Consider the following 22320-nt stretch of genomic DNA (forward strand, 5'->3'; position numbering starts at 1 on the left):
TAAACTTTATAATCATAAAGCATGTCATCAGTGAGAAATACAATAAATTTCATCAAATCAAAATATTTTTCTTCAAAGTTAAGCTATTTAAATTCAAATTATGGAATTTCAATATGTTTATATACTATTATAATTACAATAGCATTATAGATCATTTTACAATCCACTGTTAGCAAAAAAATAATAATAATTAGAAAATCTTACTGAAACTAATAAACAATTCATAGAATGACTTAAAGGGAAGCAATAAATTATTCAAAAAATTTAAAATTTAAACTCAAATGGCATAAAAAAAGCATTTAGATCATCTGAATTTAACCAAAAGACAAAAATAAAACAAAAAATGTCAATGTTGTTACAAAATAAAAGTGCTCTTGGAACAAAGAATGATTTATTGCTTGAACAATTGTATTGGTTAGGGCAAACTAAGTTCAAAAAAATGTAAACTAATATAAATATTAAATATCACATTTTTTCCTCAATTATATTTATTCCTTCAAAATAATTGATTTTCTAAAAGTTTAAAAGGAAAAAAATATAAAAGCATCATGTTCACGTGCAAAGCACGTGCTCCATTACTAGTATATATATATATATATATATATATATATATATATATATATAAATTTTTTTCTCATATTTGCCCTGACTATTTTTGGAGTCTTTAGCGAGCTAATGCCTTTCTATGGGTCAACCAAATGGTAAAATAACTTTCACCATGCATATCTTACCCATTTCAGGGTTTGATTTGCTTTATGGAAGCAAACATGGGCACTTGCACTGATAAGATATACAAGATTATGCATAATGAAGTCTGGAACAGAAAAAGAAGAAGTAGCAGTAGTCTGAGAAAAGCACGCAGTTCTCAAATTCACATTTGAATTAGTGACTTGCAGCCAACACTCCAATAAAGATAATTAAGCAAAGTTGAACTCCATTACATATATTTGGTAAAAGCACCATTTATTCCAGCGCAAGTCATATCCAAATTCAAGAAATTAGTGATATAAACCCATCCATTTAACTTGGATTGGAAGTAGTTTCCACTCTTCACTGAGGATTTGGTGGGCGGCTATTGGCAGATGAAACTCTGGATCCCCATTCGAGCAACTCTTTGCTTGTGTCATCTTTGTGAACGATCACTTCAATGAAGCACAAACAGTCTTTCTTCTCCCCGGTTGCTGTTTCAATTGCGTTAATTAGTTCCTCTTCACAGCGGACCTGAAAATTTGTATCACCATAATAATAATCCGTCGCAACAGAATATTAATATATTGCAGTCATTAATATATTACTCCCCTCTCCTTTTGGTGTTTTGGGGGGGGGGGGGGGGGGGGGTTAGCACAAAAGCAGGAATTACCTTTGTGGTCCAGCAATTGCCTTCACCATTGCAAAGTGCATCCACTAATCCAGTGTAGTTCCAGTTCTTAATCACATTGTATGGACCATCATGAATTTCAACCTCTATGGTGTATCCTCCGTTGTTAATCAAGAAGATGATAGTCTTTTGGTTGGAACGAATCATTGTACTCACATCTTGGGCAGTCACCTGCAACCCAAAAATTTTATTAGCCCCGAAACCTCATGCTCTTAAAGATCAATGAGATTTCCCCGATTAAATGTCATTGTTTCTCACCTGAAAGCTCCCATCACCAATGCAAGCAATCACCCGCTTTTCAGGTACGGATTGAGCATAGCCTAGCGTCGCACCAACGGACCACCCAATGGAGCCATATTGCATTTGAAACTCATATCTGCAGCACCAATTTTTGCTCGTTAATTTTTATAGAAAGAAAAGGGATGAAAAGCACTAAATGACATTGATACCTACCCACATCCTTCTGGTAATTTGAGCTTCTGGCAGTTGAACCAGGAATCACCTGTCTCAGCAATCACAGCTGTTTGGCTAGAAAGCATCTTCTGGATGTGCTGGAATAGTACATTGACCCTTAATGGCTCAGTAGGCTCACTTTTCAGGGGAAGCCCTTCAGGGACAAAGATCCGTCGATAATTTTCATGGGCAGTGTTATTCTTCTTGATCTTTTTGGCCAATTCGTGAAGGAAATCTTTCATGAGCACGCATCCAAAAGCAGGTCCGTTGCCAATGACAACGCGATCGGGCTGCACAATGATGGCTTTTTCCTTCTTGAGCAAGAGTGAATATCCAACTGAACTGTAGTCATTGAAGATTGGACCGACGAATATATAAGCATCAGCAGATTCCACAATCTCAGAGCAAAAGGCCGTGCTAACTGCACCCCAATAAGTGCCAATAAAGTGAGGGTGGTGCTCTGGCACTAGGCCCTTCGCTGATGGCATCACGGAAACTGCGTAACCACAGGCGTCAGCCAATTCAACGAATGCATCACAAGCTTTTGCAACTCTCAGCTTTGGGCCTCCAACCATGACTGGCTTCACTGCTTTGTTCAAGAAGGCTGCTGCTGCTTCTACTGCAGCCTGGAGTCCCCTCTCATTACTCAATCTGAATCCATGTAATAGTCTCAGGCATCAGTTGATTTCCTATAATCCAAGAATGAATCTAACAAGCATTTAAGCTTATAATCAATTTAATGTACCTTGGTGAGATTGAAAATGGAATGGGCTCTCTGTCGAAAGTTGGATGAGGGATGCCTGCCAAGTTGCAACTGATGCTAATGTAGACTGGCTTGCTTTCTTTCAGAGCGGTGGAGATGGCTCTATCAATTTGTTCATGTGCATCTTCTAAGTTATTAACCACGGCCTAGCACAGAAAATTCACCCCCAACAAAAAGGAAAAAAATCACGGCCATTCTCAAGCCTTCAGGACAAAGAGCAGCAATCAAAAACTCCAAAACATGCAATGGTGACAATTGTGGAGGATTTGACATCCACCTGATTTAAATCAATATGTCTGTCTTAGTCGGGTCAATGGTAGGGGTTATTTGTATAGTGCAGATCTGATCAAATTGTGTATGTTGAGCTAAATGATGTTTAGTTTTTAAGCATCATCCGGTAAAATTCAGTAATAGTAGTCCATTAACAAGAATACTAATCATAAATGGACAAGTGCAAAGACTAAGGAATGGAGCTTGAAACGCAAAAAGGTATTGTCAGCCATTTGCAGGAAAAAAATAATTGAAATACCAGCCACTATAAACAATGAAAAGTTCCTATGGATGGGAGTGAGAGTTTGCACGAAATTTGTAATTTGAGCACTTCAAACGATTAAGTCCTTGGATAAACAATAGTTCATGCAGATTTAGAAAGTAGGAAGTTCTGAGATTAAATTGCTTGTAACTGGGGACTCAAAAAATAGAAGTTCCTACTTTGTAGACATTTTTCTCAAAATAGTAGGTACCACAATGGCTATGGATGAACGCAAAAGTGTGGAAATTACATTTGAGGATTTCTCAGATTCTTTTTTAATCTGCAATGTACATTTTCAAGTATAGAATTTGTCTGCAGTGCAAATTTATGGCATAAGAAACCAAATTAGTTATATGCAAAGCAAGGAAGATTTTTTAAATATTACCTTCCACTGCATATTGATAAATAAAAACTTGGACGAAAAAATCCAAATTCAGAAAAAACAAATAAATTGACAAATAAAAAATTGATGGAAAATGAATCTAGAATCCAAATTCAGAAAAAAAAAATTTGTGTATGAATAGAACTGCACATCAAAGAGCAAGTGTAAGAATCCTTAATTACCTGATAGCAAGTGACGGTCTGGAAACATCTCAATTCCTGGCTAAAATCAGGAAGGCCAATAGTATGATGAAGAATCCTATTAGTCCCATAATCATTCGTGTTAGGCCCTCCAACGATACAAATCACTGGAAGATTCTCACTGTAAGCCCCGGCAATAGCATTAAGCACACTGAGTCCACCCACAGTGAAGGTAACGACGCATGCACCTACCCCGCGAGCCCTGGCATAGCCATCAGCAGCATAGCCCGCATTCAGCTCATTACAGCATCCGATATTGTTGAGCCCTGGTTCAGCAATTAAGTGGTCGAGAAGGGTGAGGTTAAAGTCGCCAGGCACGGAGAATACGTCGTTCACGCCAATCTCAACCAGCCTGTGAGCGATGTGGCGGCCCAGGGTGGCTTCAGGCCCGACTATCATGGAAGGAGGATGAGAACTGGAGGAGCCTTCGACGGCGGAAACATTGCCATTGGTGGCGGGACAGCCCACGTTTTTGTTTTCAGCTGGTTTGCATGAATCTATGGGACTCAAAATGCTGTCCATGTTTAAAGAAATGTGGTTTAGGCGGGGGAAAGAGGTTTACTGCTTAATTACTACTTGTAAGTTGACGATGAATCGTGAGAGAAAAAAATATGAACCAAGGTGAGGAAGAAAATTGGTGATGGTCGGTGGAGGAGGAATATTTATTGGGGGGGGAGAGAGTTAGTCAAGGGTTTTTAGGATGGACAAGGGGCACGGACTGTTGTGACAACCGTTTAGAAAATTTCACGGATCAAATTTCGCTAATAATGTAAAAATTAAAATTGTAAGGTCCAAAAAACATCCCATACATAACTCTAAATCAATTAACATATATGAGCCAACTTGAATACTAGCTCTTTATTACAAAGATGTACAAGCAGTTAACAATGAGTTATAATTACACTGTTCAAGAACCATTGCCAGTGTAACCGTTCCTGCCCTTCACCCTTTTATGACACATTTTTGGTGACACGTCTGTTTTCATCATGAGTCCTTTTCTACTATTACACAAAATCTGGCTGCTATGACAATTGTAAGTCATTGTTACAAATTACAACTAGTCATTATTATTATTATTATTATTATTACTATATAAAAAGTATGATGAGTCTTGATAATAGGGATTATAAGTGTAAGCATATTTTGATCTTAGTTTTTGTTATGTCTCAATTACCCTCGTGTCTTTTAATTAGAGTTATTGCATTTCAATCATGATAGTAATTAAAAAAATGAAAAGTTTCAATAAATTATATCTCAAAAATATTGGTATTTAAAATTAAAAAATGCCCAATTACAACTATATTCACCAATCATTTTATGTTGTATATTATGAATTAAATTTTCACTTTTTGTGATTGATTTGTTGTTTACCTTCATGTGATTTTAAGATTGTATTTTCAATTTTAGTGGATATTTTTTTACTATTAAGGATTGGTGTAAGTGATTTTTGGCTATTAATGTTTGGTGTAAATGATTGATAGTGCTCTTTCAATTGGTGTTAATGATTGATAGTGGTATTTCAGTTTAAACTTTTTTGTGATGTGGGCATGATTGAGATGGATGTTAATGATCTTCAAATTTGATTTTTTTTGTTGTTTCTGGAAGAATGTCATGAAATGCTTTAAGGGTCGAAAAAAGTTTTTGGGACTAGATTATTATAATTCCTATCCACATCTAACTGTTAGTTTCCAGTTTTGCTTGGTTTTCTTAATAGCTTCCTCTAATTAGTTACCTATATTATGAGTGTTTGGAATATTAGAAAATTTCTTCCTACTTCTTAGGAAAAGCAAAATATTTTAGAAGACATTTGAAATTATTTTATAAGAAGTTCAGTGTAAGAAAAAAAAATGACTGTCATGTTCTTAATATATCAAACATTGAATGCCATATGCACTTTTTGTACTGTATGAATACTCAACCATTTTGATCTCAATTTTTACTGTGTCTAAATTACCCTCTTGTCTTTTAATTAGAATCGTTGCATTTCAGTCATGACACTAATAAGAAAAATGAAAAGTTTCAAGAAATTATATCTTAAAAATGTTGGTAATTAAAATTTAAAAATGCCCATTTACAACTATGTTCACCAATCATTTTCTCCGTCTCCAATTATTGTATGTGTTAAAATTATCTCTAATTATTATATTCTTAAAGCTAACTATATTTTATATACATGTTGGTTTAGAAGAAAATCACGATTAATAAGAAAACAAAAGGTTGGCTTTCAATGTCTTCTAGTAGTCTTAAATTTAGAAGCTTGGGGGGTTTGTCTCCATGGCCGACAGTGGAAGTCTTGGAGATGATGGGCATGTCCAAGCTGCCAGAACACATCACTGGCATCACGCACCTTCTTTCCTCAAACCCAAAGAACCAGCAAAAATGAGTGTATTGTCTAAGGCATGGTTGAGCACATGGCTGACTACCCAATTAAGTTGTATTGATTCTTTGAAGATTGCAGTAGAACGTTTTGAGTTCCCCGCGCTCACGCCTGATCATGTCAATACATGGCTCCAAAATGCTGTGGACAACGGTGGGATCAGAAACCTTGAATTTTTATACACCCTTGTAACTCTACGTTGCCTCAAAACAATTTTTGAAGCGAAATTACTTGTCAAATTGTGTCTTATGGGCCAATTCCAGTTAAAGCCCCAAGTAATCATGGCGTCATCATCTCAAAAAGCCGTATCTTAGCGTGGATTTAGGCAAAGAGATGCTTCAAAACATAATGTCGAGCTGCCCATTGATTGAAATCTTGAATATTTATTCCAGTAGAGATCTTGTGAACGTAAAGGTCAGCAAGCTTCTAAAACTTAAGCAATGTAGTATTGTTATACAGGGAAATGGTTATGTTGAAGTCGAAGCACCAGGTCTTGAACCCTTTTACTGTAATAATTCATAATTGTATAACAGAAGTTTCTTTTGAATTAGATTCAGAATCATTCCCTTGCAGGCCTCACATGCATATATGTGAAAATCTGAGGTTAACCTTGGATGACATTGCCATCACTGATGAGTTTTTCTTAGGCGTTGCAGAAAGTTTCCCACACCTTGCAGCGCTGACAATCCAAGATTGACTCCATTTGCAAATTATCAAGATTTCGAGTCACTCGATTAAACACATACATTTGGATTCAAAGAGAGAACTGAAAGAGGTCCTTGAGCATTGTTCGATTTTGAATTGAGAGGATACTTCATTCCCCCAATCTCTTTTACAGCTTGCTCCTACCCTAAGGTTTCTGACATTGAGTTATATTTATGAAGTTAAATGTTTTGGACACCTCTTTCTTTCCCAGATTGAAGAACTTTTGACAATGTTAAATCAATCTCAAAGTTTCATTCCAGATTTTCTTTACCCCCAACTGTCGAGGGTTTCAATGACATGAGAAACATCGCCTCATTGCCGCTGCCTCAAGTTCAAAAATTGTCTATAGGATTTGGTGATAGGGATTGTCTAAATGCTGCATGTTTTTGTGGTATCTTTTGGACTTGTCCTCCAAAAACCATAGTTCTGGACGAATTCTTTTGGGCTTGATGTGGGTTTTTGACCTTTGAGTACAATGACGGGGTGAATGTGCTACTTGAGATGCCAACGCTTAGAAGAGATCACAAGCATAGCAATTTGCAGCAAATAGTTTTGGCAACAGGATCTTAAGGATGTAAAACTTGAGGTTTCTGAAAAGGAAGGGCACCAAAGAGTTCAACAGCCTAAGTTTTCAGACTGGGACACCTTTTGAAAGGTAACCTCACTTGTTAAACAAAAATCTAATTTGAAAACTTGTTAAACCTGTTTGTGCTTGATAAGTGAGCTTGATAAACTTGTTAACCGCCAACATTTAATATGAAAACTTGAGGTTTCTACGTCAAGTTATGCCAAAACACTGAAGTATGTCTACACAGAAAATTGAATCCGCCAGTATTTTTGAGCAATCTAGCCATGAATTTTCAACAAGTTTTCAAGACAAAAACAAGTTCCAAATTCGATATTCAGGTCCCATTTCCATGTTAAGTCATCTTCCAACCTCCATAGTTGTCAAAATCAACAAATTTTAGCTCCCAAAGTCATGTAAACACATAAGCAATCCTGAAAATGAAGTGCTAGCTCAAGTCATTCATTTCCCTCAACATTCCTCCTTTTCTTATTGATGATAGACCTATACCCATATGAAAATAGAGACCAACACAAACTCTATACACCATAGCCATGGAAACTAATCAGGGATTTGAACCAAGTACCACCCAATCACCCGGTCATCAATTATTGCATAGACTCGTTCCACTATCTGAAAATAAATCCTATAGATATAAATAAGTCAGGTCGCTCTTTTGCTTTACAATCTTCAATAAAGAAATGACGTGGTGATATATATGGCCACATGGTCCGCAGGCTTGTTGGTGGACCGAATCCATTCAAGTATTTGTCTTTAGTCTTAACGCGCGTACTTATTCTTTGGAGATTGTTAATTTCCTTTGGAACCTCTATGAGCTCCAACTCAAATTTATCATATGAATCACTGGGTTCATACTTGACATTTTCTACATTCCTCACTTCCAAGTTCCACCACTCAACATGCCTCGTTAAAGATTACGCCTCTTTGTGTCACCACCTCAGCCTCTTGAACCAACATCTCGTCGACCGTCAGCTTGTTGAGGGTCTTCAGCATTTGCACTTCTCGAATTTAGTTGCACCTCTTGACTGCTCAATTTCTTTAGTATGACACCTAAGGGGTGACCATTTAAACTTTCTCAAATTCGATTGCATCTCTTTCGTTAATTAATCTTACATTTTCAGAAATATAATTCCTAAAATATACCTTTAACAAGTGCCTAATGAACACCTATTAGACAGAACCTTAAATTAAATCAGACGCCAAATGATTTCAATAACTCATCTGCTCAGGTCTCTGCGATTCTACTATCTTGCCTTTTGGTTAGAAGCTCCAGTAGTTCAATTTCGCTGTTGAATGGCGGACGGGTAACATCACTGTCCAACATATCTAGTTCTCATCGTATTGCTCTATTGCTCTGAATTATAACAGGCAACGGCAACTTATATTTGGCACACTGGAGACTCCGAAGGAAAGACCAAAATAAACACTATGATATTTTTAAGGAAAAAAACAGAAAACATATTACTTTTTCATAAAAACTTGAGCAATATGATTCATTTTCTAATTTACACCAAGGCCATCTACAACAAGAGGGGCCGGATACATGAATTTTCCTATCCATCATCTAAAAAGTTCCAAGGAGCTAAACTCGATCCAGTACCTCCATCTTCTTGCTCTCGAAACAGAGAACACGGTAACATCGCTGAAAGCTTCATTAGCAGTCCAGTTGTCGAAATTTCTTGCACCCATTTTAGCTATGAGGGAGTTGAATCTCCTTTCACAATGGTGTTTCTAGCCCAAGTGATGTATACAACAGAAGATAGAGAGTATACAAACTTCTTTTGCATTCCTAACTCTACATGTAAAGAAGCCTTCAATCAACACCCAAACACGACCTAATGCTCATGTTGACATCAACAATCAAACTTAGAGTTGCCACATCTAAGATGAACTTCCAATCTGTATGGCACTGTCAAACCCTGCCACAACATGAAGATACTGTAAAAAATCTCTGCACCAATTAGGAAAACTTCAAGAAAGCATAGCACAAAAAAGTGAGAGGTATTTCCAAAAGATACAAGTTCTTATTTCTTTGTCCTTTAATACCTTCACTTTTCATAATAACCAAAAAAGGTAAAAGGACTGCATACCAATTATTTAATTGAGAACATAAATAACTCTTAGTCTCCTAGACACAAATGATGGCTTTAATCAGACAGCTTAAAATCTGGTTTTTAATGCTTGATAATCTAATACTACAAGACAATACACTCTAATAAGCTAATACAGATAGTTAAATATGAAACATCATGTTAACCTGTTTTTCACAAGCAATCATCCTACCTAAAAGGTATAAAAAAAACAGTTAAAAAAGGCTTATCAAATGGGAAAAAAATTATATATAGAGAACATACAGTGAAAGCAATAAATGATTTAGCAATCCTGTACCTCTAATATGTGGGTTGCAATTAGCCTTCTAAAGCATATGTGGGGACCTGCAATTAATAAGCAAGATAATGACAAGTAAGCATTAGCATTCCATTTAACCTGAAATCTATACTGATTAGAAGCTACTAACACCTAATCAGATTGCCTCAATTTTACAGTTGTAAGTTGATTAACTGACAGAAGAACAATCCAAATCAACTTTGTTCCATCCTCACTTGAAGGCTAAATAATGTTTCCTTTTGACAAATTAACCACCTCATCTATCCAAACCATAAATGCCTAATTTTGTAGAATCTTAAGCAGAAATGACTAGGGTCAGGAGGAAGGGGATTAGACACTTGATATAGCGTCATCTTAACTCCAGTTACTGCATTTTAATGACAGCATTGTAACAATTCAATCTCAGGTAAACAGAGGTTAAGGTGGTCTGTTCCCTTTCTTTTCCAACCAGCAGTGTGACAATATGATCCTAATAAGTCGTCAAGCTTTGCATCTTACATTCATCTTTGCTTACCTCATCTGGAGCCTGCTTCCGGGTAACTTTTGTGAAAACTTTTGTGCAATAAACTTCACATAAATGGAACATTAGAGCACAAAAGAGAATCTTCAAATTCAATCCTTTAACATTACTGTGTCAGGGTGATTCATTATTTAGTTTTGTAGAAATCCAAAATACACCATCAGCTGTTTACTTAATTCTAATCAAATAAATCACAACTCCTATGCCTCCCATACTATAACAAATGACTTCCTCCCAATATATGTATAATTACTTTCAACCTACATACAAGAAATTCTTTTAGACATTTGTCTTCAAAGAAAATTTGACCACCAAGATTGAATGTAGCAATGGTTTTCTTCGCAAAACTAAATGCATGAACTGAAAACATAAGATCTTTCAATTTGAAGCACATGCAATACATCTGATGAATGTTTTATTGTGTGCTGAAACACTTCTCACATTAAATTTTAAGCCTCTCCACATAAAGTACAGAAGGACTAAATAAGACGGTGTTTGAAAGAACACATCAAGCAAAGAACTGACATCAATGACTACCTCTAACAGACTTGTAGCAAGCAAAGAAACGCATCAAGCAAAGAAACGACACCAATGCATACCTCTAACATGTTTTCATGAGAAAAAGATGCTGATGCAGGATTTAAACCATTAGGGTTATTGAATTGAAGGATCCTTAGCTTGCCTTCCTGCGATTTTGGGGAGAAAGTCAATACATGGACAACTTAATGGGAAACCTGAAACATACAAGTAATCATGACAAGTTTCTGCGAACCTTGGTTCCATACACAAGACCGCCACCAACTGAAGGATGAAAACAAGCCACATTGACCTCATCCTCAGCACTGGGAAGAACTCTTACAAGTTCCATGTCAGAAACTCTGTATATCTGGGCAGCACAAAGCAGAATTTTGGATGCAAATGAACAGCATCAGTGAATTAGAAGGCTCCTGGACATACCTCTACTCATGGAAACTAAAAAACCATCATCTTATAAAATTATTAAAGACTACAATTAGCTTGTATCTAAAATGCTTAAGAGATCTCCAAATGGGAAGTATAATAACTTCGTTAAAGCAAAGGATAATAACTTCATTTGATGGCCAACAACACATAACGCATGTGAAAAATGGTATACAATTTGACAACATCCTCCAGCACTGAGCCACTGCAAAAGAATGCAAGCCAGTTTGCATGCCATAACTTTTCCTATCAGAGCCCACAAGACTCCATTTTCATATTATTACAATGACCATTGTTATATATGCATGTGGAATCTATGTTTCTGCAAGTGTCTCATGTCGCTGATTCCAAATTTTCAAGAAATAATGTATCTTCTAATAGTCTTATTCTAGCTTGCTTTATAATTTTCTCAAGACTCATGGTGCTGGGGGGTGATTGCCACAATGAAACATAGCTGCATCCGAATCTTTCCAGTTTAGGATGCAAAGAAATCAAACAAGCAAACCATTTCACTTCAAATTACAACTCTAACATTTCATTAGGAGAAAATGAAGCTGATGCAGGATTCAAACCATTACATGTTCTATGACCCAAATTCTGTGCATGGAGATCATGCAAATAATGATATGCAAAGAAGATACCAAAGCTTTGCATAATTTGCTCTTTAAAACTAACATCTCAAATCCTTTTTTCTTTTCTTTCAACATATTTACTTTTTCTGTTAAGTTGAGAACTGACGGTACTAATAACAAATTCATTAAAAAAAAAAAAACCAAGCCAATGATATTTATTTTGAATGCTTGATGCCTGTTAAGGGATCCACCTTTGCCCCATCCCAGCAAGGTGATAATCAATTAGAAAAATCAAGGATCTGCCAAATTATTAGAAATTTGTCCTTCCCTAATCATAAAAGATCTGGATGTACAGCTCAAGACCCTGACAAACGACTCACTAACAAGCAAATGTCAATCATGTAGAATGGGTCAGGTAAGAAGCAAATGGGATGACAGAAAAACAGAGAATCATTCAAAGTAGAACTTAATGTAATTTGAAAAAAACAATGCCAGAAAGCAAGTATAATAAGTCTAATTATCAAATATACCTCCAGAATTGTATAAATTGGTACAGTCAGCTCTCCATCAATCACAACACTTTTGAGAAGTGAACTGTGACGACGGCCATAAGCAAGTAATAGATGCTCAGACGTAGGGGAGAACTGCAATTACAAAATATAGAACATCTTAAAATAGGAAATTCTTGCAATTCCATTTCTTCCTGCATTTAACCAGACAAAGAAACATATCTTGTAAAATCTTACAAACTAAAGTATCTTGCACATAAATGAAACAGCAACTTGTTAGATAAACTACTTAACCACCATGACACGTATAGCTTCTCAATCATCACAGACTACTGATTAATGATGATGCTGACTTATCATAACAGATCACCTCTTATCATCTGATAGTTTAAGTCATTGAACGAGATGGCAACTCCACATATCACAAACATAGGCAAAGGCCTTGCAATTCTCCTCACCACCTAGTATAAAATGTGCCCAGGAGTTGTGCTAATAGAAAATTTCTGAGTGAGTTTTATCAGAGTGCAAAGGAAACCAACGTAATCTCCTTTCCAACAGCTTAGAGTTAAGAGGCTTAAATCTGGTAATTAAGCAGTTAAGAATACATTCAACTCAAGGCAAAGCAGAATGTAGGAAAGCAATGAACTTTGCCATTTTTTTCTTCTTTTCATTTGGGCTCTCTAATCAATTGCCTTCTCTATGTTCTTAACAGGGAAAACAGAAAATAAATCACTCTCTCTTTTAACTTTATCAGTTCAAAATTAATATGTTACCCCAATTCAACTGTAACTCAGCTTTGAGCTCATATGAACAATCCATCTGCTCAATGCTGAGTACAATGGACTGCAATGCAAATGGATAGTAGGATTCAACTTTCCTTCTTTTTTTCTTTTTCTCCTTTGAAGCCCACCCCACGCCCTCTTCCCCCTCCCCCATTTAGGAGAAGGAAAAGGTAGGGCTAGGAAGACTAAGTCTTCTTGGCATTCAATTTACACAGTGAACTATTTCATTTAGGAAGAAAGAAACCATGTTATACTGATAACTTATTGTAAGTAATATTCAAAACTAGTTGTGTCAACAATAAAATCCAATTATGGAGAAATCAGCCTGGGAAACAATTGCTGTTTTACTAATCCATTTCCATTTCTTCCTAAACTCCATGAAGATGCACACTACAATAGGATGGTAAGATCACGCACTGTAAAAATTTCAAACATTGGCGTACATGACATTAGTTCATTCAGGGGATAATTCTGCTCTAACTAACAGTGTTGTACTATACCAAAACAAATAACTTCAGATAGGTAAAATTCAATAGTATTTGCACGATCACATAAAGCCATGGAGAGATATCGCGCCAACAATTTCAGCAATAATACTGACCTGAATGGAAGTTAAACAATGAGCAGCTCTGATGGCCCGTGATGCAAGCACCATCCCAAATCTACCAAAAAAAAAAGGGCTCGAGTAAGACAAATTACTTGCCAATGTGATAGGGGTAATTACAGAATGGTTTTTGAGCCATGTACAGGACTTACGTTGCCTCCTCAAGAGAATATACTCGCAGCTCATACATTACTTTGTGGGCTGAAATTGGATGTCTGGTTGGGGATGTCGCAACCCCAGTGGCATCATGATGGACTTGCCCCGGAAAACCAGGATCAGCTTCCATGTTTGGTAGGACACAAGCGACACAGGCTGCTAAAAATCTACCACACGGCGAAAAATGGGCTCCCATTTCACTGGAAAGAGAATGTAAAGGACGCTTAAGCATCAAGAGAAATATAGCTCATAATTTCACATTTTAGCAAAAAAGTCAAGATCTAGGATATGCAGACATGATCTTATCACCATAACTAAGTTTAAAGATCAGCAAGAAGCAACTTCCATATGTAGAATGCTAATCTTTCTGCTAAACAGTTGTCAAAGAAACTAGGCAGTTTTTCCATTTTCTTGTTTTGGTAAAACTAGGCAGCATTAGGATATAACAGTAAACTCTCTAATGCGTTAACATGGATGAAGATATACATACCTACAAAGAACTGCATGGGGTATGGTTAAGCGACATCTTTCTGCATCAAGAGGTGCACAAGGATCTTTAACATCATGAGACCATATCCGAAGTTTCACGGTGCATGGTAACTCAGCAGTTGCTGCTGCTGCCATTGAAGTGGCTACCTCAGGCTGAACCTGGCTTATGATAGGATTAGTGTTGCCATCATCATGTACAATACTGTTATAAGTAGCACCATCACCAGATCCAGCTCCAGGTACACGTGGCCGTGAGGAGCGGTGCCGTGAGCCGGATCTTCCAGTAACTCTTGAATGAGCAGCATCATTTGACATAGAGGAACTTAATGGAGCAGGATTCTCTATATTATTAAAAGAAGAAATATGCTCATTACCACCACCATTTTGTGAACGCATGGCACGGAGGCCAGCTTGGCTTTGTCCAATCAACCATCCTTGCAGAAATGGAAGTTCCCAGTATGCTGGATCACTGAAAGGGAAAAAATGATTGTTTCTTTCCTCAGGTTGAATATCAGTCTCCATCGCATCCACCACGGGCTGGGATACAGCATTATCTGTCTCCCCCATCAAAGAATTAGGTTGTTGCTCTTCTGTCGAACTATTCGGTTCCATAGGAGACAGCAAAACTTCGTACTGACCCGTTGGAGTTGAATACGTGAGAAGTCGCACAGAGTTAGATGGATCCACTCTTTGTTGTGCACTATCAAGACCCACATCTGTATCAGTCTGCTGCAAAGGTAATCTGCTATCACTTCTACCAACCAAAGGCCATATCAAGAATGGTAAAGATAAAAGAGGCAACTCATTAGCCAGATTAGACCGCGAATTTGAATGAGCATCTGCCAAATAAACGGTAGGAGGAGGGTAGCGCAAGTAACCAGGGGAAGTTGCAAGTGTCATTGAAGAATCAGTTGAATCAAGGTCATTAACCTAGAAAAGAGTAAGACCAGGGTTGATTCCAGTAAAAAGATAACTAAATTAAGAGCATCTAAATCTCCAAGATGTTACCTCAGCAGTGAGAAGAAATGGAGCAGCATAAGGGTGGAAATGCACAGCCCGTAAGGAACGGCGTGTCTTAAGTACAATTGTTGGTGGGGATGTCTCTGCCCTCCTATTGTAGTGCCATATGTAAAGCTGCCAGATGATTAAGGTCAATCTAAGGATCCAACACCTAACTCAATCATATGTTGATTTAGAATACAAACCTTGTGGCCTGAAGCCACAGCCAGAAATTCCCCCCGAGCATGGAAAGCAATGGAAGCTATAGGGCGGTCTGCAAGGAAAAAATTTTCAGCAATTGCACACGCCAGCAATATGTATATGAAGCAGGCAAAAAATTCCTAAACTTAGAGTAGTATTAAAGAGACATACAAAAATCACGCGATCCTATACATTCTGCAGTTTTTGCATCCCATAATCGAACTTCATGGTCCAAACTTCCACTGGCTAGAAGATCAGGATACAGTGGATGGAATCTAACCTACAAATGTTCCACCAGCATGTCAGATAATCAGGTAAAAATAGAAAAGCAGATAACTCAACAAAATCAGAGGTAATCATCTATAAAATGCATCCAGATAAATCATACACAAGATTCAAGGGCAACTCTTGAAATGATGCACATATTAGTGTTTCACTTCATTCAAATTAACATTTTCTTCTATATATTTTTCTCAGGTTAGTTAGAAGTTCGTCAGGTAGTCTTTACCAACTACAGTCACTAACTGAGATGAAAGCTGTCCCAAAAGAAAGCCTTACCACCCATGGTGTCCTCCGATGACCACTCAGCACCTTTAAGCATTTCCCAGTCTGGCAATCAATTATCTTTACAGTATGGTCACCACTACCAGCAAGAAATCAACAAGAAGTCCATCAAATTAGAGCTTTCTAGAACAGAAAAGTAAAACAAACCTATATTAGCATTTAGACTGTTCTTCTACATATCATCACATTCACAAGAGTGCAGCAGCGAGGGGCACGCACATTGTGAATCTGTATACAAGAGACATACAGAAACAGGAACATGCAAAGACACACATACATGCACACACCCAACCACACACAGAGCAAAAGAGGAAGAGAGATTTAACTGCGTAGAAGCAAGTGTTTTCCCATCAGGACTGAAGGCTGCTGCAATAGTTGACCTTGGGGGAGGCAGAAGAGGACAATAGTCAGCTGTTAAATGTTGCAAAGACTCCGCCTCCACCCTAGAAACAGTAAGGAAAGGACATAAATTTCAAAAACCTAACAGTGGCAGCTTTCGAAACTTTTAATATAGTTATAGAGTAACCGCAAAAGAAGCATGTTCAATTAGACACCATTAAAAAGAGAAGTAAGATATTTACCATGAGATGAGACCTCGCCTTGCGTCAATTTCTGCATCACTTTTTGTACCAAAAGCATCCACATGACGTGCAGAAGCCTCTCCCCAAAGCTTCTTTGAAGAATGTTTCATTCGAGGGGCAACCTCTCTCCGAGCTAATAACCGAAATACATTATAACAACTGGTACATGATGTTCAGCATAACCAAATCAGAAACAGTTCAGTACGGCCAATGCAAAACAATGTGATTTATGATAACCACAAAATGAGTCTACTTGTAATGTTGTGAAAGAAATCTATATGTAGAAGATTACAAGAATCTGTTAGCTTAGAAGATGTAAATTCAGAACCCCAACGAAATTTAAAAATGCAGTCCCTCATATGCAAAAAAAAGCCCTGATCAGTCTACAAACCTAGAGCCATATAAATTTGGCAACTGAACCAAATCAGAACAAACACAAGCCATAAGAGGCATCTTAGATATTGGCGTCAAACAGCATTATGTCTCATCACAAAAGACCAACACAGTGACAACCAGTGCATCACATTTGTGCATCAAAAACAAATCTAAATCACAGGGGGAAAAAACTAATGCAAAATCCAAACTAAAAAATGAACCCCATCCCATTAGGACAAATGTATAGCTTTTATAAAAAAATTAATACAAGTTTAGGTTCTCTCCTATATTAGTAAAACATGCAGAAACGTATGCCATATGTATCAAAATAACCAAAATGGTACAACTGTTAGCCCATGAGCAATCCACTAAAGGCTAAATGGTCTAACATTTTCTGTGTCTTGTTCCCAGCATGACTACAATATCAGCATTCCAGATATCCTATCACACAGAATTTTAGCCAAGAAATCAAAATTACTCCTTTTTTTGTTTTCAAGGTTCTCCAATTAAACTTCTTAGGCCAATACAAAACCATAAGCAGTGAAGGGATTGACCTAAAAATTCATTACTATCAGACAATCAACATTTTCATGAACAAATAAGAGCAAAAAATATATAATAAAACTCAATTCACAAGGTCGTCGTCATAAATTTCTTCCACAAAAAATCACTGCCGAGTGCCGTACTTCATTTCCATTAAATATCAAAGAATATGATTTATCTGAATTATCAAACAAAACTAAAATTCATCAAAACCAAACCAAAAAAAAAAATACAGTCTGACATCTGGGATAGTTATTGAATTGGCATTCCAATAATCAGGACCACAATTTGAACAAACACGCAACAAATACATAAATATCTAACAATTCAATCCGATAGCTCAGATCAAACATCAAAATTTCCCCGAATTACAATATAATACCCATCAAAAACTCAAATTTCAGCTTAAAAACACGAAAATAACTTCCAGAAGGGATCAAAACTCAGATCTACGCAGTAAAACCTAACTCAATAACCAGAATTCAGATGAAATTAGGGTTCAGAACTGAACCTGCTTTTCGGATTTGCTGTATGGGTGGCGCAAGCCGCCGCCTGCAGCAGCGGCTGTTGCAGATTCATCGACGACGACGTCGATGGAGCAGTATTTGGATAGGAATTCGAATTCTCCGGCCATAACGCCGACGACGACGACCTCATTATTTATTCTCCTCTCCAGAAGAAATTTTGCATGCTCTGAAAAATTTCAGCGGATTAATTTAAATAGAGAGCTGGGCTTTGGTGAATTGCCTGAAGTGACCTCAGAATTTTGATTCAATTTCACGGCGAAGGATGCTGAGGGTTGAGGAACTGAAGAGAAGGGTAGAATGGGAAGAAAATTTTGGGGGGAGAAAATAAAACAGGGTGGGGAGGAAGAAGATGGAGATGGAGCTAAATGAGTCCGGACTCCGGAGCGTGAGGAAAATTAGGGGGTGTTTGGGAATTGAGTTAAAAAGTTATTGAGGGATGGGATGGGTTTGTATCGGCTGATCTGGGGATACATTAGTGTTAAATGGCTGGAAATATCCTTTTACTGGATTTGAACGTGGACGGTTTTTCCTTCCAAAAAAAAAAAAAAAAAAGTGGACGGTACCTAAGATTAATGTGATGATTGATTATGATCAAATTATGACAACTAGGTTTTGAGTATATATTTGTTAGCTTGATTTGTTTATGATTTTTCTTCTTCATTAGAAGTACTTTAACCATTTATTAAGAAAAATTAAATTATAAACCTACTAAAGTAGTAGTCTAGTTGGTTTATTGTATTATCTGATGAATAAAATATACTTGATGATGTTGCCGGAGATTTGAAAGAGGGTTACTCCCACGAAGTAAGAGGGGGAGAAGATTTGTACAATATCTAATTTTGCAATTTTTAGGTTGTCAAAGAATTGAAGTTTCTTTCGAGCAAGTCTAAACCCACTTGTTGAGACTAACAAATCAAAATCAAGCATGAGGACACTTTGCAATAATCTTTGACTATACAAATCGCACTATACAATAGATGGCGCGATCTTTGACTGAAGGAGCTCAATTTGATCGAGAACTAGAGTAGTTGAGCTTGAGCGAGTTTGCGCGAGAGTTTGAGGGCCTGTTTGAAACCTGAGTTTTTTGAGGGTTTGTCTAAAACTTTACTGTAGTGTACTGTAGAAGTTTTTGAAAAAATTTTGTAGAAATTTTTGAAAGGTGGAAAAATTTTTTGTAGAAGTTTTTGTAAGGTGAAATTTTTTTCCCAGTTCTTTTTTTCTTTCTCTTTCTTTTTCTTTTTCTTTCTTTCCTTTTTCTTTTTTTTCCTCTCTTTCTTCTTCTTCTTCTTCTTCTTCTTCTTGTTCCTTCCCCCTCCCGCCACCCCTCTCCTCCCTTTCCCCTTCGATTCTCTCCTCTGCCTTTCCCCCTCCCTTCTGCATGCCAACCCCTCTCCCCGCTGCCCCTTCCCCTGCTGCTCCGCCACCCCCTCCCCCTCTTCCCCCTCCCCTCTGCACGCCACCCCTTCCCCCGCTGCCCCGCCACCTCCTCTGCCCTGCCACCCCCTCCCCCACTGCCCCTTTCCCCCTCTCCCTCCCCTTGTTTCTTGGAGCGCCGACCACCACCTTCGGCTCCTCTTCGACCAGAAACGCAGGTGCACCAGAGCGCCAGCGCCCCCGACCTCCTCCACACGCGCATCAGCTAGCCCAGCTCCTGGTGCGCCTTCTCCACAGCGCGACCACAGCGCACTCCAGTCGTAACGTGCGCGCAGTCATTCGACCTCCATGCCCCTGCTTGGCTCTGTTCTTTTTTTTTTGCTTTTCTCCTCTCCCCCCCTCTGAGACTGAGACACCTCCTCCTCCCCCCTATTCCACTTCCACTTCTAATTCCAGTTCCTCCCGCCGCTGCAATTCCTTCCATGCCCGCCATGGAAATAACGGATCCCCCAACCCTAACTCCACTTTGGGTGATTTGTAAAAAAAAAAAAATAATAAATAAAGAGAGACAGTCGGCCCAACCTCCGGCATAAACGACAGCGTTACTCCTCTTTCTGCAGAGGAGAGGGGGTGAGGGTGAGGGACAAAAAATTTTTTTTGAGGTGACCGATGCCGATACAGGTGGTGGAGATGGTGGCTAGCATGGTGTGTTGGATGAGGGAGGAAAAAGAAGAAAAATTTTTGAAAAATTTTTTGTGTATTAGATTTTTGAAGTGTGTAGGGAAAAAATTTTAAGAAGTTTTTTGGGGTTCCTGTAGCAAAAGTTGTTAAAAACTAGTAGGTAAAAAACTTGGTCAAAAAACTCACTTCCAAACAGGCCCTGAGTTTAAATAGATACTACCATGTTCATATCCAGCATTTAATTTAGTATTTGATCAAATTCGAGTTCAAATTCAAATACAAAATTATTTGAGCTAAGTTCAAATAGGGCAATATACAAGCTCTTATCAACACGTTTATATTACACCTAAAACTTAAATATCTAAAATTCAGCTCAACTTCTAGGATGTTTGGTGCTCAAATCCTCCCCTTTCCCCTTCTGCATTTTAAAGCTTGAATAATCTTAGGTCTCATTTGGATGATCACTTTTTGAAATTTTTGTAGAAAATTATATTATAACGATGTAATATATGTGAGATAAAAAAAATCATTTAAAAACACGCGAGGAGAATATTTCAAATTTTTTCCACAGAAACTAAAAATCCCAACGGGGCCTTATTCAGGAGGAAGTGGGGCAACCGTCCCTGCATAATATAATATTTTTTGAACGTTTTGTAAGTCTATGTAAATTTCTTGTACACTTTTATAATAGAAGTGTGATTTTTTTTATTACTGTTCATGTGGGTCCTGTATATAATAATTGTATCTCTGTTGATATATTTTACAAGTAGTTTACGTAGAATTACACCTTATTCAAAAAATGTTACATCATTCGGAATGATTTTTACTGATAACCATTTATGCCCTTGGTCCTATTCAAGATAATTGACATGCTTTAGTTCGCAATTGCCGGTCTTTATTATTCCCCACTGCCCAGTACAAAGTGCCAGATGGGGCTCGGAACTTGACAACTATCATATTCTCCTCTCTTGATGTTCCGCACCAACTCTACATTAGTACTTTGAAATCATGCAGATCTTGTATGGAAAAACTAGCTCAAAGACTAATTAAAAGTTACTAATTTTGTCAAAAAGTTCTTATAAAATTTGTTGAAAACGATACCAATTTAATGTACAGGAATAGGACAAAGGTGAATAATTTTCTTACTTCATGTCCTAGAACGTAACTATCATTTCCACCTCATTACTTCTGATTTAACAACCCTCCTCTGGAAGACATAACGAATAAAAGGAAAATGAGAGAATATTGCGTCTCATAAAGCCGTCTTAATCTTCATCCTCGTTCTTAAACCCATTTTTATTGTGGATCCTTATTCTTGACTTATGATTTTCATTTAGGGACGGCAATTCTCGACATGATCAAAAAATATAATTCGAACCTAACACGAAATTTACAGGTACGACCTATAGGTTTACCCTTCACGAGTTTGGGTCAAAATCAGGTCTAACCCAAATAACTCGCCAAGCAAACAAATCCAAATCAATTCAATCACGGGTCAACCTGTTTGAACCATTTAATGTGTAATTTTATAATTTAATAAATAACTTGGGGACATAAAGTAAATAAAAAAACTAATCTAGACTATCAACTAGTATTACGAGAATGCAATCATGAATTGTACGTGAAAACGATAGATTTTATTTGTGAAAGTGTCAAAGTTGTATTTTTATTTATGTTTTTTTTCATAAAAAGCCAAAAAAAAGTACTATAAGCAACATACATGAAATCTAGGAATAGGGTGAAATTTTCTATAATTTTATGGAAACTTTATTATAGAAAGAGCAAATTATCTGGATGATCACTGAACTTTTGGAATCATCGAATTTTGACCACTAAACTATTAAAATTTTGATTTTGACCACTAAATTATTTAAAGTTTAGATTTCAAGTCATTTCATTATATTTAATCGTTAACTATACCCTTTTCTTTTGTCTAGTGAATCGTGCAAGCACTCAGATCTGTCATGTTTAACGATTAAATCAAACGAAATAACCAAAATCTAAACTTTAGATAGTTTAGTGGGCAAAATCAAACTTTTAATAGTTCAATGATCAAAACTCGATAATTCCAAAAGTTTGGTGGGCATCTAGATAATTTGCTCTTATAGAAAAGTCCACC

General features: G+C 37.2%; 2 protein-coding genes across 2 annotated transcripts; both read right to left on the reverse strand.

Annotated features, from left to right (window-relative positions):
* Nucleotides 1-1050: 1050 nt before the first annotated feature.
* LOC113767141 (pyruvate decarboxylase 2-like) lies at nucleotides 1051-4230 on the reverse strand. Its single transcript, XM_027311319.1, has 6 exons — nucleotides 3691-4230; nucleotides 2577-2740; nucleotides 1832-2482; nucleotides 1637-1754; nucleotides 1361-1549; nucleotides 1051-1221 (listed from the first exon to the last, which is right to left on the reverse strand). Exons 1-6 carry the CDS (start codon nucleotides 4228-4230, stop codon nucleotides 1051-1053), a joined length of 1833 nt encoding a protein of 610 aa, XP_027167120.1.
* A 4591-nt stretch (nucleotides 4231-8821) lies between these two features.
* Nucleotides 8822-18572, reverse strand: LOC113764868. The gene is made up of 15 exons (XM_027308901.1): nucleotides 18131-18572; nucleotides 16702-16860; nucleotides 16447-16563; nucleotides 16115-16199; nucleotides 15728-15836; nucleotides 15562-15629; nucleotides 15365-15490; nucleotides 14358-15286; nucleotides 13864-14067; nucleotides 13709-13769; nucleotides 12347-12460; nucleotides 11057-11170; nucleotides 10884-10970; nucleotides 9765-9811; nucleotides 8822-9295 (listed from the first exon to the last, which is right to left on the reverse strand). Exons 1-14 carry the CDS (start codon nucleotides 18274-18276, stop codon nucleotides 9785-9787), a joined length of 2346 nt encoding a protein of 781 aa, XP_027164702.1. The 5' UTR covers nucleotides 18277-18572; the 3' UTR covers nucleotides 8822-9295; nucleotides 9765-9784.
* Between the last annotated feature and the right edge of the window lie 3748 nt (nucleotides 18573-22320).

The sequence above is a fragment of the Coffea eugenioides genome, chromosome 3 (assembly GCF_003713205.1).
Source record: "Coffea eugenioides isolate CCC68of chromosome 3, Ceug_1.0, whole genome shotgun sequence".
Taxonomy (NCBI): Eukaryota; Viridiplantae; Streptophyta; class Magnoliopsida; order Gentianales; family Rubiaceae; genus Coffea; species Coffea eugenioides.

What these genes read in the sequence shown, in the direction of transcription:
- LOC113767141 (XM_027311319.1), bottom strand. Translation starts at nt 4,230, where the DNA reads ATGGACAGCATTTTGAGTCCCATAGATTCATGCAAACCAGCTGAAAAC. An exon ending in AGACCGTCACTTGCTATCAG is followed by an intron (nt 2,741 to 3,690) that starts GTAATTAAGGAT and finishes TTTCTGTGCTAG; the next exon opens with GCCGTGGTTAATAACTTAGA. An exon ending in TTGGTGATGGGAGCTTTCAG is followed by an intron (nt 1,550 to 1,636) that starts GTGAGAAACAAT and finishes TTTGGGTTGCAG; the next exon opens with GTGACTGCCCAAGATGTGAG.
- LOC113764868 (XM_027308901.1), bottom strand. Translation starts at nt 18,276, where the DNA reads ATGAGGTCGTCGTCGTCGGCGTTATGGCCGGAGAATTCGAATTCCTAT. An exon ending in ATCGGAGGACACCATGGGTG is followed by an intron (nt 15,837 to 16,114) that starts GTAAGGCTTTCT and finishes GAACATTTGTAG; the next exon opens with GTTAGATTCCATCCACTGTA. An exon ending in TATTCTCTTGAGGAGGCAAC is followed by an intron (nt 13,770 to 13,863) that starts GTAAGTCCTGTA and finishes TTTTTTTGGTAG; the next exon opens with ATTTGGGATGGTGCTTGCAT.